The 13,372-nt window shown below is 37.3% G+C and overlaps 2 protein-coding genes across 2 annotated transcripts; both read right to left on the bottom strand.

Moving 5' to 3' along the window:
- Positions 1–1,670: 1,670 nt before the first annotated feature.
- On the bottom strand, positions 1,671–7,834 carry LOC110795433 (uncharacterized). Its single transcript, XM_022000444.2, has 4 exons — positions 7,574–7,834; positions 4,653–4,824; positions 4,249–4,388; positions 1,671–3,834 (listed from the first exon to the last, which is right to left on the bottom strand). The coding sequence occupies exon 4, from the start codon at positions 3,826–3,828 to the stop codon at positions 1,777–1,779; it is 2,052 nt and encodes a 683-aa protein (XP_021856136.1). The 5' UTR covers positions 3,829–3,834; positions 4,249–4,388; positions 4,653–4,824; positions 7,574–7,834; the 3' UTR covers positions 1,671–1,776.
- Positions 7,835–9,293: 1,459 nt separating this feature from the next.
- LOC110795443 (phosphatidylglycerophosphate phosphatase PTPMT1-like) lies at positions 9,294–13,372 on the bottom strand. The gene is made up of 6 exons (XM_022000456.2): positions 12,777–13,372; positions 11,657–11,779; positions 10,753–10,846; positions 10,164–10,246; positions 9,983–10,072; positions 9,294–9,867 (listed from the first exon to the last, which is right to left on the bottom strand). Exons 1-6 carry the CDS (start codon positions 12,999–13,001, stop codon positions 9,478–9,480), a joined length of 1,005 nt encoding a protein of 334 aa, XP_021856148.1. The 5' UTR covers positions 13,002–13,372; the 3' UTR covers positions 9,294–9,477.

The raw sequence follows: 13,372 nt of genomic DNA, 5'->3' as shown, positions 1-13,372 counted from the left end.
TTTTCAGTTCGAGCTAGTTCGGTTTCGGGTGAAGATCAATTCGGGTCGTTTCAGGTCAAATCACTTCCGAGTCAGTTTCAGTTTCGGGTCGGTTTCTATTTGATTTTCGAGTTAATTTCGGATCGTCGTTTCAGATCAATTTCGGATTACAGATCGGATCAATCAGGTCGATTTTTCGGATCTGAATCAATATTGCCGGGTCTACCTCTAGTATGACAAATGTTTATGTTGTTAAGTGTGATAGAAGTAGTGTCGGTAGGGCGCATGATCTAGCTTGCATGGCTAAAAGAAATGTGCTGTAGTGTTTTGCTTCATCTCATATTAACAATGGGCGTACATATGTCAATGGGGATTTTCATGAGCAAAATCTTCTAACCTTTAATAACCCTCTTTTTCATTTTTTCCACTATTTTTTCCTCATGGGAAAATATTTTGCCACCATTAATGGTGCTCTGATAATGCAGTTCAATTTGGAGTATTATTGCAAACTCCTTGCAACACGTAAATTTAGTGGTGATGAACACTTAACAGCTACAGTATAAAAAATGTAGTGTTCACATGATATTCAGTTCCAACGTACGGAGTATAACTAGCTTTTGAGCCCGTTCATAGAACGGGCGGTTGTATAGTGGTTGTTCAGATGTTTTTTGAAGTTTAATTAGTGAGTATTTGTGATTTTTGGTAATATATAAATTAAATAGAGGTGAAATTTAAAGGTAGGAAAAATATAAAAATTATATGTTGAATAATATTGGATGTTAAAAGGGGTGGAGTGAAAGAGACTAATGAGTATATTAGACTATTAATAACTTGATGTTGAATAAGGAAAATGGAGTGGAAGAGACATTAGAAGTTGTAAATAATATAAACAATAAAGAAAATTTGAAAAACAAAAAACAAAATGATGGATGAAAGGAGAGATGTCACATGGCTTCTAATAATGAGATGCCACATGGTTTCTAATAATCTATGGTGTTCCTTTTTAAATACTAGGTATAAATAGTATACTACAAGAAAACGGTAAATTTTCTTCTAAAAACAGTATGTAATTTTCTTCTAAAAAAGGTCGGCAATTTTTTTTTTACCGTCTGCTTCATTGTAGTTATTGTTTAAAATTGGACGTTAAAAATACCGACTGTTATTTTGCAGTTGGTAAATTTAATTTATACCGATCATGCTTTTAGCGGTCGGTAAATTTAGTTTTACTGTCTACATTTGTGGCGGTCGGTAAAATCAGTCGGAAACTGTGCATTTTCTTGTAGTGGTAGTATTCATGATTCATTTGTTTCCTCTGCAGTTCACAGTTTTGTGCTATGCAACGGAAGATCTTGTGAATTTTGGTATCTACAGCAACTCATGCATGATGCAAGTAATGATATATATCATCATCAAGAACTAGAGGAAAGACATCTAGTTTTGACCAGATTTCTTCACCGCCAATACAGTAACAATCATCAAATTCAAACAAGTTGCATTCTGGTGGGTAGCCCTGACATAACCTATCAAATTGTTACAAGGACCTTGCTAATGTAATACTAAATAATCATTAACAGTCTTTAAGTTTACAAGAAAGGAGTTGGGGGGGGGGGGGGGGGGTGGATTAGAACTCCATCCTGTTACCTCTAATAAACCAAATTCAGAAAGGGAGAAAAAAAGCAGAACAAACATAGTCAAACTTAAGATCTGTACTTACTGCCATACAACTTAAAAGTTTAAAACTAATTTCTTAAACATTACAAATAAGGACATGAACGTAATATGCATAGCTAATCCTGACTAAGTCTTAATATTTTTAAACCAACTAATGATATCATCATCAAGAACTAGAGGAAAAACCTCTCTCTCAACATAAGTGGTCAAGGAATCATATACTTGTTGATCAGCTACACTATTCAGCAACCTATACTTCACAAAGTTCATACCTGAAATTGTTCTCTCGATGCTTGGATTTGCAACAGGGAGAATCAACATCAACTTCAGAAGCAAATACACATTTGAGTAGAATTCATCCTTCTTTGTTTCCACGAGTTTCACTGAAAGCTCCGCAAGGTCCTTCAAATTTCTGAATCTATCATCACTTCTCATGTCAGCAATAAACATATCAAGTTGAATTTCAAGGCTCTTCAAATCAACAGCAGAGAACTCCCCAGGGTAAAACTCAGCAAGTCTGATCAACTTTTGCTTGTCAAAAGAAGAAAAGCAATTGGCTGGGTTCAAGCAAGCCATACAAGAAAGCAATTCCGTATTTGTGTCATCGAACAAATTGTTAAGTTCTTGAAGTTGTTTATCGGTGACACTAAAATATACATCACCTCGAAAATGATCAAGATTTGTGGAGGGTTTATAAAAACGCTTTGATCTTCCAACCGGATCATAATCAGCACTCATATCAGGAACTTCAATGTCATTCCTTACACAAAATGAGGAGACTTCATTGATGAGTTTTTCCCATCCCTGATCTGATCTCATTCTTTGCAATTGATTCTTAACCACAGAGACAAGAGATACAACATTACCAAGATCTCGATCCCTTCTTTGCAAAGCAAGATTAAGCGCATTTGTGTACCCAAATATGGCCACCATCAAGTGTGCAACAAAAACAAATTCAAATGAAAAAAATGAGAACAGAATAGTTCTAGCTTTGCCTCGGTATTCCGCACTCGAGATCACTGCAATCAAGTCAAGGACCTTGTCAATCGTGGTAAACAAGGTAACAACATGCAAAAGGGTTTTGTAGTGATCATATTCCAACCAACTATAAGGTCTATGTAAGCCAAACTCTTCAATCGCATATTTTCTAATCTCAAGTTCACAAGATCCCAATGCCTCTAAAACTTCTTGAGCTTGAGTTTCCTGAAGCATTTCTTCTCGTGTACAGGAACCCTTAACCAGGCCTAGTAAATCAGCGAGTGTCATAAACACTATAATACAATCGTCACAGCTCCCAGCAGCATTTGCAAGTGTCGAGTGAAGTGGATGAGAGAAACAATGTGAATGGTATGCACATTGAGATTCTTTCATAATCAAATTCTTAAGTCCAATAATATCACTATTGAAGTTACCAGTCAAGTCATTAGCCCCGTTGTAGCTCTGCCCACGAATCTTACATGGATTCAGAGAATGCTCCATAAGCAAAGAATCAATGGCAGCCTTACATGACACAGCAGTGAAATCATCAACACGCACAATGCCCAGAAATCGTTCTATTACCATGCCCTTTTTATCAACATAACGCAGATAGAGAGACAAATGATATTCATAGTCTTTATCACGAGACCCATCAACTATTATTCCGAAGTAGTCATCACCAAGGTCTTGAACAATGAGCTTAGTTGTTGCTTTGGCACAAGCCCTGATGAGATCTTTCTGAAGTTCAAAGGGTGTAATCTGCAAGCATTCCATAGCATTTTCTGAAACAGCCTGTCTAGATTCTTCATTCTGTGTAGCTAAAAAGTTGAGAAGTTCAGTAAAATTCTCCTCGTTATTCATAGCCCATAGCCCGAGATCATCCTGACCAATAAATTCCAGCCCTTTACCCAGAAGAAACCTTAAACATTTAATGGAAATGGCCAAGCAAGCATCGAAATCAGTATTAACAAGCTGACCGTTCTTGGCCGGTGGTTCTTTACGAGCACTCAAACTACCAGATTCCATTCTAGTTGCTTCAATTTGAAGTGTATTTTGAGGTGAAGAAGAAGAGGACTTTCCATCACTCTCTCGAGTAGTATTCGGCGAAGCAGCAGATGTCTGCATAGCTTTAAATTTCTTTTCAAACATAGACCTTATGGAATTTTCCGGTTTCATTTTGTTTGATTCAGTGTCTTCCATCACATCCTAATCGAATAAACATTCATTAAGAACAACTGTGAAAAAGGCCGATGATCCTCCAAAACAGTGATTAACAGGCAATTCCGTAAATCCTCACAATTTTCCAACAAATTCGACTAAAATTGAGTAAAAGTTATGCAATTCCTGTTCAACTATTGTAAAACAACTGAAGCAATTTAAAAAGATACAAATGATAAAACTCTAATTAGAAAACATAGCACCACAATTAATAGATTAATCTAGAATCTTTAACTAAGCAGGGTATTAGGGTTCCAAGAATATGATTCCTCCTTTTTCAAATTTGCTTTAAATTGAAAATTCTACTATGATATTGGAAGCGCATGACAACAAAACATGAAATTGACTGAATCAAAAAGAAGAAAATGAATTTAAAATAGTGAAGTGGAATTTGGGTATTACCAGAATAAACGGCGGCGGCGGAAGTGAAGCAGCAAGAGCGACGACGGAGGTGAACGGGAGAGTTGCTGCGGCGGAAGTGAAGCAGAAAGAGCGGTGACGGAATGAACGGAAGGGAGTGGCTCCGGCGGAAGGGCATGGCACTGGAAAGCGTGAGAGAGAAATGGGGTTATAAAAGAGCGCCAAAAATAAAGTGACAGTAGGACTGACAGTCTGAGAGGAGAGGGCGATGGTTCAAGTTCTGTTCTGAGTTGTCAGTCAACCCTTGTAGGAAGTGGTCAAGGTTTTTTTGCTTGCTTTGCAAACAAAAAAACGGTTTTTTCATGAAATATCTTAGAGGACTTCACAAAATTAATTTGTTAAAATTGAGTGAATAGCTCATGATGTCCCCTCAAGTTTAATCATACCTGAGCTTGTGATGCAAACTCCTTAATTACGCGTTTAATTCAGCCTTTAATTTCTCTTAATTACGTGCAAAATCAAGACCGAACACCTGAGAAAAATGTAGCTTTCCACAATCTTCAGTTCAAGCGTATAATATCCATAATTTGTTTCCTCTGTAGTTCATAGTTCTGTTCTCTGCAACGGAAGATCTTGTTAAAATAAATCATTAACAGTCTGTAGTGTACAAAAAAGGAGTTGGGGAAGGGATTAGAACTCCATCTTCGTCATTATCTTGTTACAAATCATGCCTTTTACCTCCAATAAACCAAATTCAGAAAAGAAGAAAGAGAGAGGAAGGTGCAACACAAGTAGGGCTGTAAATGAGCCGGTAGGTTCGCGAACAACTCGCGAACAAGCTCGGCCAAAGCTCGTTTATTAAGTGATGAACGAGCTTGAACAAAATTCCTAGGCTCGATAAGTAAACGAGCTAAGCTCGAACAGCATCACGTTCAGCTCGTTAATGTTCATGAGTACTCGTTTATAGCTCATTAATTACTCGTTTATAAGCTCGTTTATGAGCTTGTTTATGACTCGTTTAAGCTCGAAAAGATAATTTTATTATGAAACAAAATATAAGTTTTCTTAAAAATTATTACCCTTAAATGTCAACAAATATATTATTTGAAGAAAGTGAACAAATCAAATAGTATAATGTCCCGTAATCCCGTTGAATATTTCATTCAAATCATATATTTTGTTAATTTTCTCCAATTTGAGGATTTGATTGATCGATCAATTACCAACTTTCAGAGGAAGAATTTCTGGGCTTTTTCCAATTTTATTCCATTATTATTGCTTACCTTCAAATCTCAATGGCTAGTATAAATACACCTACAAATTCATCACCCTTTCTCAAGCAAAACCAGGGATTTGTTTTAAGGGCAAGACAAGGATGTTCTGCTTGGTTGCTTATTTTACTTCAGTTTGAACTCTTAGTGTATTGTTTTGAGTCTTTGACCCTTATTACGAGTAGCTAACTATAAATATTCCTTTCATTTGGTAATTGTTTGCCTTCTATATAAAAATAAAATAGCAAGTTAATTTTTTTTCAAAGCTTGTTTATTAAGCTCGAGCTCGTTCGTTTAACTCAAGCTCGAACTTGATCTCGAGCTCGAGCTAAACGAGCGAGCTCGAGCCTAGCTCGAGAAGGTAAGAAGCTTAACGAACAAAGCTCGAACAACAAATTGCAAAGCTCGGTAAAGCTCGAGTCAAGCTCGAACAGTTAAAATCCTTATCAAGCTTAGCTCGAACAAGGTAAAACCCGACTCGACTCGGCTCATTTGCAGCCCTAAACATAAGTATTAAAAAAAAACATATTTGAATTTGATATAATAATGATGCAAGTGGGTAGTTCAAAGAAAAAGAAATGGTGTAAAAACTACCAAAAATAAAACTATTTATGATTTAAGTGGGGTTTTAAGAAAATAAAAAAACATAAACGATTGGGAGATAAAGTATAAAAGTTACCAAAATAAAAATTTTACTACCAACAAAATTACGGAAGGAGCTAGAATAGTGTGTATTAGATAATTTTACATCTATTAGAAATTATATTAATTTGTCCGAATATTGTTTTTCAGTCCTAGTTTTTTCAACTACTAACCTATCAACCTATATAATACTCCGTATCAATTACTTTATGCATGTTTTTCATTCCTATTGATTAAGGCTCAAAATTAAACTTTTATTTCCTATTTTGTTTTCACTTGTTTTCACATCATTTCTCATGGCAATGATGCATCATGTTTCCCCACTGCCATTACACCATGGAGGTCAAGCTCCCATTCGACGTATTCGTATGCCGCAACATCAGACTAGAGAAGAGTTTATCAGTTGGGCTCCCCCACCATCCGGGTTCGTGAAAATTAATACAGATGCGAGCATTAGGGGTAACGGAAGAATCGGGTACGGAGTTATTGTTAGGGATGATAATGGATTTTGGATTATGGGAAGGTCTGGTTATTGTATGGGAGATTGTTTTGATAAACACGTCGGTCCAAGAATAGAAAAGGTAGTAGAAGGTGAAATCAAGGCTATCATAGTTGGACTAACGATAGCGAAAGAACAAGCGTTTAAGGGTGTGATTATTGAATCAGATTCCAAAATTGCAATTGATCTCATTAACGTGGAAGGCAACTTCGTGAAACATTCTTGGATGAAGAATGAGATAGTTCTTATGGTATTGGAATGTAGAAAACTAGCAAGTAAGATGATGTGGATAAGTTGGCGGAAATAGGTGCTAATGGTAGTTGAGGTGAGGTATTTTGAGGTGAAGAAGAAGATGACTCTTTGTTACTCTCTTGAGTTGCATTCGGCAAAGTGGTAGACGTCTCCATAGCTTTAAATTTCTTTTCAAACATAGACCTTATGGCATTTTCCGGTTTTGTTTTCTTTGAACCCGATGGGTCATCCATCACATCCTAATCGAATTATTGATAAACTAAATTAGATAAACAATTCATTAAGAACAGTTGTGACAAACCCTAGGATCCTTCAAAACAGTGATTAACAGCCAATTTCATAAAACCTATCACAAATTTTCAACTAATTCAACCAAAATTAAATACCAATTACGCAATTCTTGTTTCAACTTTTGTAAAACAACTAAAGCAATTTAAAAGATATAAAGCTTAAAACATTAATTAGAAAACATAGCCCCTCAATTAATAGATTAATCTAGAATATTTAGCTGAGCATGACATTAGGGTTCCAAGAATATGAATTCTCTTTTTTGAATTCAAAAATTCTACACCAAATAGTAAAATGTGGGAAGTGTATGGCTTAAAGTAAGGCGCTATAACAATTGAAAATTAAAACCATGAAACTGACTGGAATTGAAATAATAAAATGAATATAAAATAGTGAAGTGCGATTAGGACGTTACCAGAGGTGAACGGCGGAAGTGAAACGGGAAGAAAAGCGGCGGCGGAGATGAACTGGTGAGAGTTGCGGCGGAGATGAACGGGCGAGAGTGGCGGCGACGGTAGGGCACTGGAAAGCGTGAGAAAAGGGGATAGTAAAAGAGCGCCAAAAATATAGTGACTGTAGAACTGAGAAGTATGAGAGGAGAGGGCGATGGTTCAAATTCTCTTGTGCATGAGCACGTGTGGAGACTCGTGACTTGAGTGGGGTCTTGGAAGTTGGGAAATTTTGATCGGGCCGATTTAATCCGAAGAAAAGGGACAATTGACTCGGTTTTTAGCACACCTGATGTCCTGAACCGGTTTTCTAAATGGGGTGTACTCGATGAAATTTTTGCTTTGAAATTGGAATGAAAGAGGTTTTATCCGAAGAAAATGGATGATTGAGTAGGTTTTTAGTACACCTGAAGTCCTGAACCGGTTTTCTAAATGGGGTATATTCAATTGGATTTTGCTTTGAATTTGGAATGAAAGAGGTTTTTTATTGGAGAAGGTTTAAGTTTGATAATATCGGTAATCCGAAATGACTAACTGCACTTTGTTCTATGTTATGTTATTAAAAGAAATTAAAGATAAAATATAAAAATACTCTCAAAAAAAAAATATATAAAATATAAAAATAACTGTCGGAACAAAACGATAAGGGATTATAAGCGCATTTAGCTAAAAACGTCCTTATTTTTCACGTGAAAACGATTTTACCCTTATAAAAATTACCCGCCTTCTTTCATCCCTCCTCCGGCAGGCAGTAGCTCCGCCTCAACATTTATTTCCCAATTTTTTCACGTAGCTCTACTTATCCATTCCTCAATTTAAGCAAAAGAAATTCTAAACAAGCAAATCATTAAGAAACGGAGGAGTGATAGTTTACAGTTAAATTTTCTAATATGTTTTTCTTAAATTAAAATGAAAGGGATGAGTAAGTTTCATTTAATATTGCCTTGAATTTCTCTCTTTATTACGTGCAAATGTTTTAAAAAACTTGAGTGATTAGCTCGTGATGTCCCCTCAGCAATAGACTTTCAAGTTTAATCACCCCTGAATTTGTGTTGCAAACTCCTTAGGATAAATCGACACGTACATAAGATCAAGAACATTGAACAGGTGAACAAAATGCAAAAGTTCTTGCATTCACAGGATATTCAGTTCAAACATGTAATATTCATGATTCATTTGTTTCCTCCGCATTCGCAACGCAAATCTTGTGAAACTTGGTATCTACAGCAACTCCGTGCCAGCATGCATCTCTCTGACCCCCTTCAAATCAATGGCTGTAATGCCCATTGGCCAGATCGGGCTTCGGGCTACCAGCACACACCAAACCCACTTTGTATCATGCCAACTCGAGCCGGGATGAGAAGTTCAACATAGGGACCAGGCCCACTGGCCATCGTGCCTAAGCTTACTTTTACTGAACTCAGTGTCCTTTGTCGTGTCGGGTCGAGCCATGCCTTGTCATGCTTTTTCCCAAAAAATGTGGCGCAGACACGGCCCACAGCCAAGGACTTTGTGCTCGTGCCAGGCCATGCTTTTTTCCTGCCCGGTCATGGCCGGGCTATTTCGTGCCGGGTCGGCTTGACAGCCATCTTTTAGTATAGCTCGTATTCCATTCATGTGCTGATCTAATTTTCGCTGTCCATTCGCCTGACGGACCGAGATGAAAGCTTCTCCTAACCAAACATCTGATGCTACTTCTACACTTCTATTAGAAACATGAAAATGACAAGATTTACAAGGGAAAGCTGAGCAAGGCCAACCTACACCCAGATTTTTTATTAGCCTCCTCATATTTACTGGGGCAGAAAATAGAAAACAAGGTATCAAACACGTTTGATTTTGATGCGAATACAAGACCATCATCATAATCTTAATACACATGGATGTCTACAGTAAGGCTGCCACTTATCTGGTCTGCCGTGATGGTGCAGCTACCCTGCCTAAGAAGCTGCTCCTCTGCAATCTTCTGCTCGGTGTGGCAACGAAGCCACAAGCAGGATAGCCTGGCTAGTGCCGCCTGACCAGCAACACGTACTTTGTATATCACGTTAAGATCTGCCAATATCTGACTATCTTCATCACTCGGCTTACTTCGATCATAACCGTCTAGGTCGGATTTCGTCACCACCACTACGGAGCAATCATCAAATTCAAATAAGTTTCCCGCTGCTGGTGGAACCCCTGATCTTCTAGTTATCAAATTGTTACTAGGAGCTGAGCTACAGTTCTTCACCTTATAGTAGTAATAATCTTTGACAGCCTGTAGTCAACAAGAAAGGTGCAACCCAAAAATAGAATATTAAAAATAGTCAACTACAATAATAACTGAGTTTTATAAGGCTTGTGTTAAATAAAGCAAGTCAACAATGGAGTACCTGCCACTGGATAGAAGCAAGCTGAACCCTTGGTCTGATGGATCTCACGTAGCTATAAGCATCCTCAGGAGTCATTTTCTTGTGTTGTACCTGTACAAGAAAGAAAGAAAAAAATAAGGTACAATGGCACGTATAGAACTTATCTCATCAACTGATGTACTGATTGAAGTAAATCCCATACCAGGTAACATAGGACTATTGTGGTGCTACGACCTCGACCAGCTTTACAGTGTACATAAGTCATCCACCCACGAGAAGCATTTCCTTGGAAAATGATAAGCAAAGGTGTAAGCACGGTATAAAACACTAGAGTTACGAGAAACTATAACAACTGAATCTCACAAAGAGGCAAGCACCAGCTACAACTCATATAAATTTCGCCCTTGCACAGTATCACAAATCATAAGCAGCAGCTGCATCTAAAGAACACTGATACATTATGAAATGCCCAAACCATCCAATCCATCTCTCTCAAAAAGATGAAATGAGAAGAGAAGAAAGAGAGAAAACTTGAAGCTAGCATCTTCACCAGCTTAGAGCATATAATGGGAGGGATAAGGGTGCATGTATTGGGCACCCAGAACGCACAACAAAAGCTGTTGTCGTTGTTGCAAAACATGAAGTGCAGCACACAACTCTTAAAAAAATGAATTCTAGAGAGCGAATCAAAATTAAAGCAAAAAAACAAAAATGACAACAGCAAAAACATCCAACACAGAAAATTAAGAACAAAAAAATAATATAGAAGCCAAGTAAATAAAAGAACTCACTGTGAATGAAGTCCACAGCTTGGCATATATCATTCATTGACGGAGCAAAGAGATAGTCTCTAGTAGGAAGCACAAGGTGATAAATGCCATGAGCCTATCATGTAAAACAATAGAGAATTGTTAGGAGTGACTAAAGATAAAGCCCAAAGAGTTTGACAAGGTAATGAGATAAATCTAGATAAAATTGTGATATTTAACGTCAAGCATGATTAAAGAAGCAGAGATGGCGATGGAGAACATCAAACTCAATATAAAATCAACATCCGCACAAAAACTATTGTCTTACCAAATACAGTGACCAGAACAAGTTCCTACAAAACTTATATACTCCTTACTCCTTAGCTCTCTATCATTAAGGAACTAAATAAAGGAGATAATAGCACCCAAAAATCTTTTCATTTAATTAGAGAAAGAACAGGCAGAATGCTGGCAAAAAAGGAAGTTGAAGAAGGAACTCTGCAACATCTTGCGATTTTAATTAAGAAGAGAGTAAGAGTGTGTGAAACATCTTGCGAATCTTTATTATGGATAAACTTTCTGTTGTACGAGGATAAAAACTTTCAGACAGGAGACGAAAAGAAGAGAGAAGTACTTGCATTAGCAAGAAGGCAAAGGAAGGGACATATCACATTTTCCAGTCAGATGGAAGCAGAACAAAATATTAACATAAGAGAGGTACTCAACTACTCATAGATGAATCGTATCTGCAAGATGAAACATTTTTTTCTTTTAAATAGCTTTCAAAACAAATGCTATCAAGGAGAAACAAAATCAACCCCTAAGCTCATCTCCTCTGCTAGAAAACCAACGAACGAGAACGACGAGTTCAAAAACATTATACTTCGTATATACCAATTACCAGTAAATTCAACAACGCAGCAACAAACAAATGGTACACACTCACGTGATAGAGAGACGAAGGAACCAAAGTCTCATAAGGCTCATTTAAAGTAATCACTCCATGAACACCAAGCTCTTTCAACCGCAAAACGTCACTTGGGAATGGTACAGCACCTAGCAACACAAACTGAAAAGCACTCATGTCAGGAATCAGAAAAGAGCAAGGATTTAATGGTTGATGAATGCAGGAAATTTTGGTACTCAGCACATCTATTGTCCAGAATTCCAGACTGTAAAAAAACACTAGTTAAAGCTGGACATCAGGACATGAACATGGAACTACAATACAACCAGAGTAACATAATCACAACCTTCGTGATTCATCTTCACTTGCTCTAATACATTTAGCATCCCGATTCCCAGCTACAACACATTTTCTGAATAGCTATCAAACCATCTAAGATGAATCATTGTGGTAGGTATCAAACTTCAGCGCCTATATTTGTCATTTGTGGTAGGTCACTGGGCACTGGTAGCAACTTAGCAACACACAGTTGTGTTATTAGTTGATCGCTTAGAAATGATGGGCATTACTGGATGGCCATTACTGAAGCTTTGACATTATTTAAAGCCTACAAAATCTAGGGGGGAAATACTCAACCAAACTCAGGTCAGTTTGGCTGGAAAACGGCTAATGTACATGGTATTTACCCTGTTTGGACATAAAATTCACACTGCAAAATTACAAGACTGTTTACGAGTTGTTAATAGACAGCAACACAGAACGTCAAACCCCAAACACAAACAGAATAACAGGAAAAATCAATTAATAGAGTTGAAGTCGAAGTTTACAAAGTCAAAGGGAGCTCATCTGCTTCATCAGAAGCTCAGACATACCAAATTAGCACCAATGTGATTAAAGAAAAAAAATATTAAACCAATTAATTCGTCAAACCACCTAAGAAAAAGCTTCCCAAACTAATTTATGTTTTCCCGACCTCAAATTCACAACATTTACAGGATGGGCACTCAATCAGAACACGAAAATCAGCACAAATAAAGGACCAAACTATATTTCTTTTACAGAATTCATAAATTAGCAAACTAATTGCACAAAAACAAAGATTAATTGAAAAAACTGCAAATGTAAAATATTTTGGGGCAAGAAGAGGAAATAAAATTACCTTATCAATCCGATCCCACCAGCGAAACTCGGTCTGAACTTTGTTCCTAACAACGTTGTAAACCAGAGTAGGATAAAATAGAGCGCGAGCACCAGCTCCAATCAACACCCTCTTCGTATCCCAAGCGACGACGTTTCGATCATTTCCAGAAACCCTAACCTTAGAATAAAGATCATCCGATTCACCTGCCAGCACCTCTTCCGCTTCAAAATCCTCAATATGCATATCCACCAATTAAAAACCCTAATTACAATAGCTTACAGATCTGAAATCAACCTAATCCACCGGAAAACAATACACAGAAAAAATCAATATGTACAAACACCGATCAAACCCCTAATCGTTTGAAATCCTCATCGTTGAAATAGAATCGTCGGAAATTAGGGTCAAATCAAATCAAATCAATAGAATGATCTGGAACAACAACCAAGAAGATCGGATGATCGAATTGGTGGAATTGGAAGAAGGTAAAGGCAAGACTCCACCTAAAAGGGTGAACACCAACACTGAGACCGAAAGGTAGATGGAAATTTGAGGAGAGAGAAAATGAAACAAATGGAAAAAGAGGGAGAGTGTGTATGAAGAAGACAAAGGGG

Source organism: Spinacia oleracea, chromosome 6, assembly GCF_020520425.1.
Source record: "Spinacia oleracea cultivar Varoflay chromosome 6, BTI_SOV_V1, whole genome shotgun sequence".
NCBI lineage: Eukaryota > Viridiplantae > Streptophyta > Magnoliopsida > Caryophyllales > Amaranthaceae > Spinacia > Spinacia oleracea.
This window is presented reverse-complemented; position numbering and strand designations above follow the sequence as displayed.

What these genes read in the sequence shown, in the direction of transcription:
- LOC110795433 (XM_022000444.2), bottom strand. Translation starts at nt 3,828, where the DNA reads ATGGAAGACACTGAATCAAACAAAATGAAACCGGAAAATTCCATAAGG.
- LOC110795443 (XM_022000456.2), bottom strand. Translation starts at nt 13,001, where the DNA reads ATGCATATTGAGGATTTTGAAGCGGAAGAGGTGCTGGCAGGTGAATCG. An exon ending in AGCTGTGGACTTCATTCACA is followed by an intron (nt 10,247 to 10,752) that starts GTGAGTTCTTTT and finishes TCATTTTCCAAG; the next exon opens with GAAATGCTTCTCGTGGGTGG. An exon ending in CAATAGTCCTATGTTACCTG is followed by an intron (nt 10,073 to 10,163) that starts GTATGGGATTTA and finishes TTTCTTGTACAG; the next exon opens with GTACAACACAAGAAAATGAC.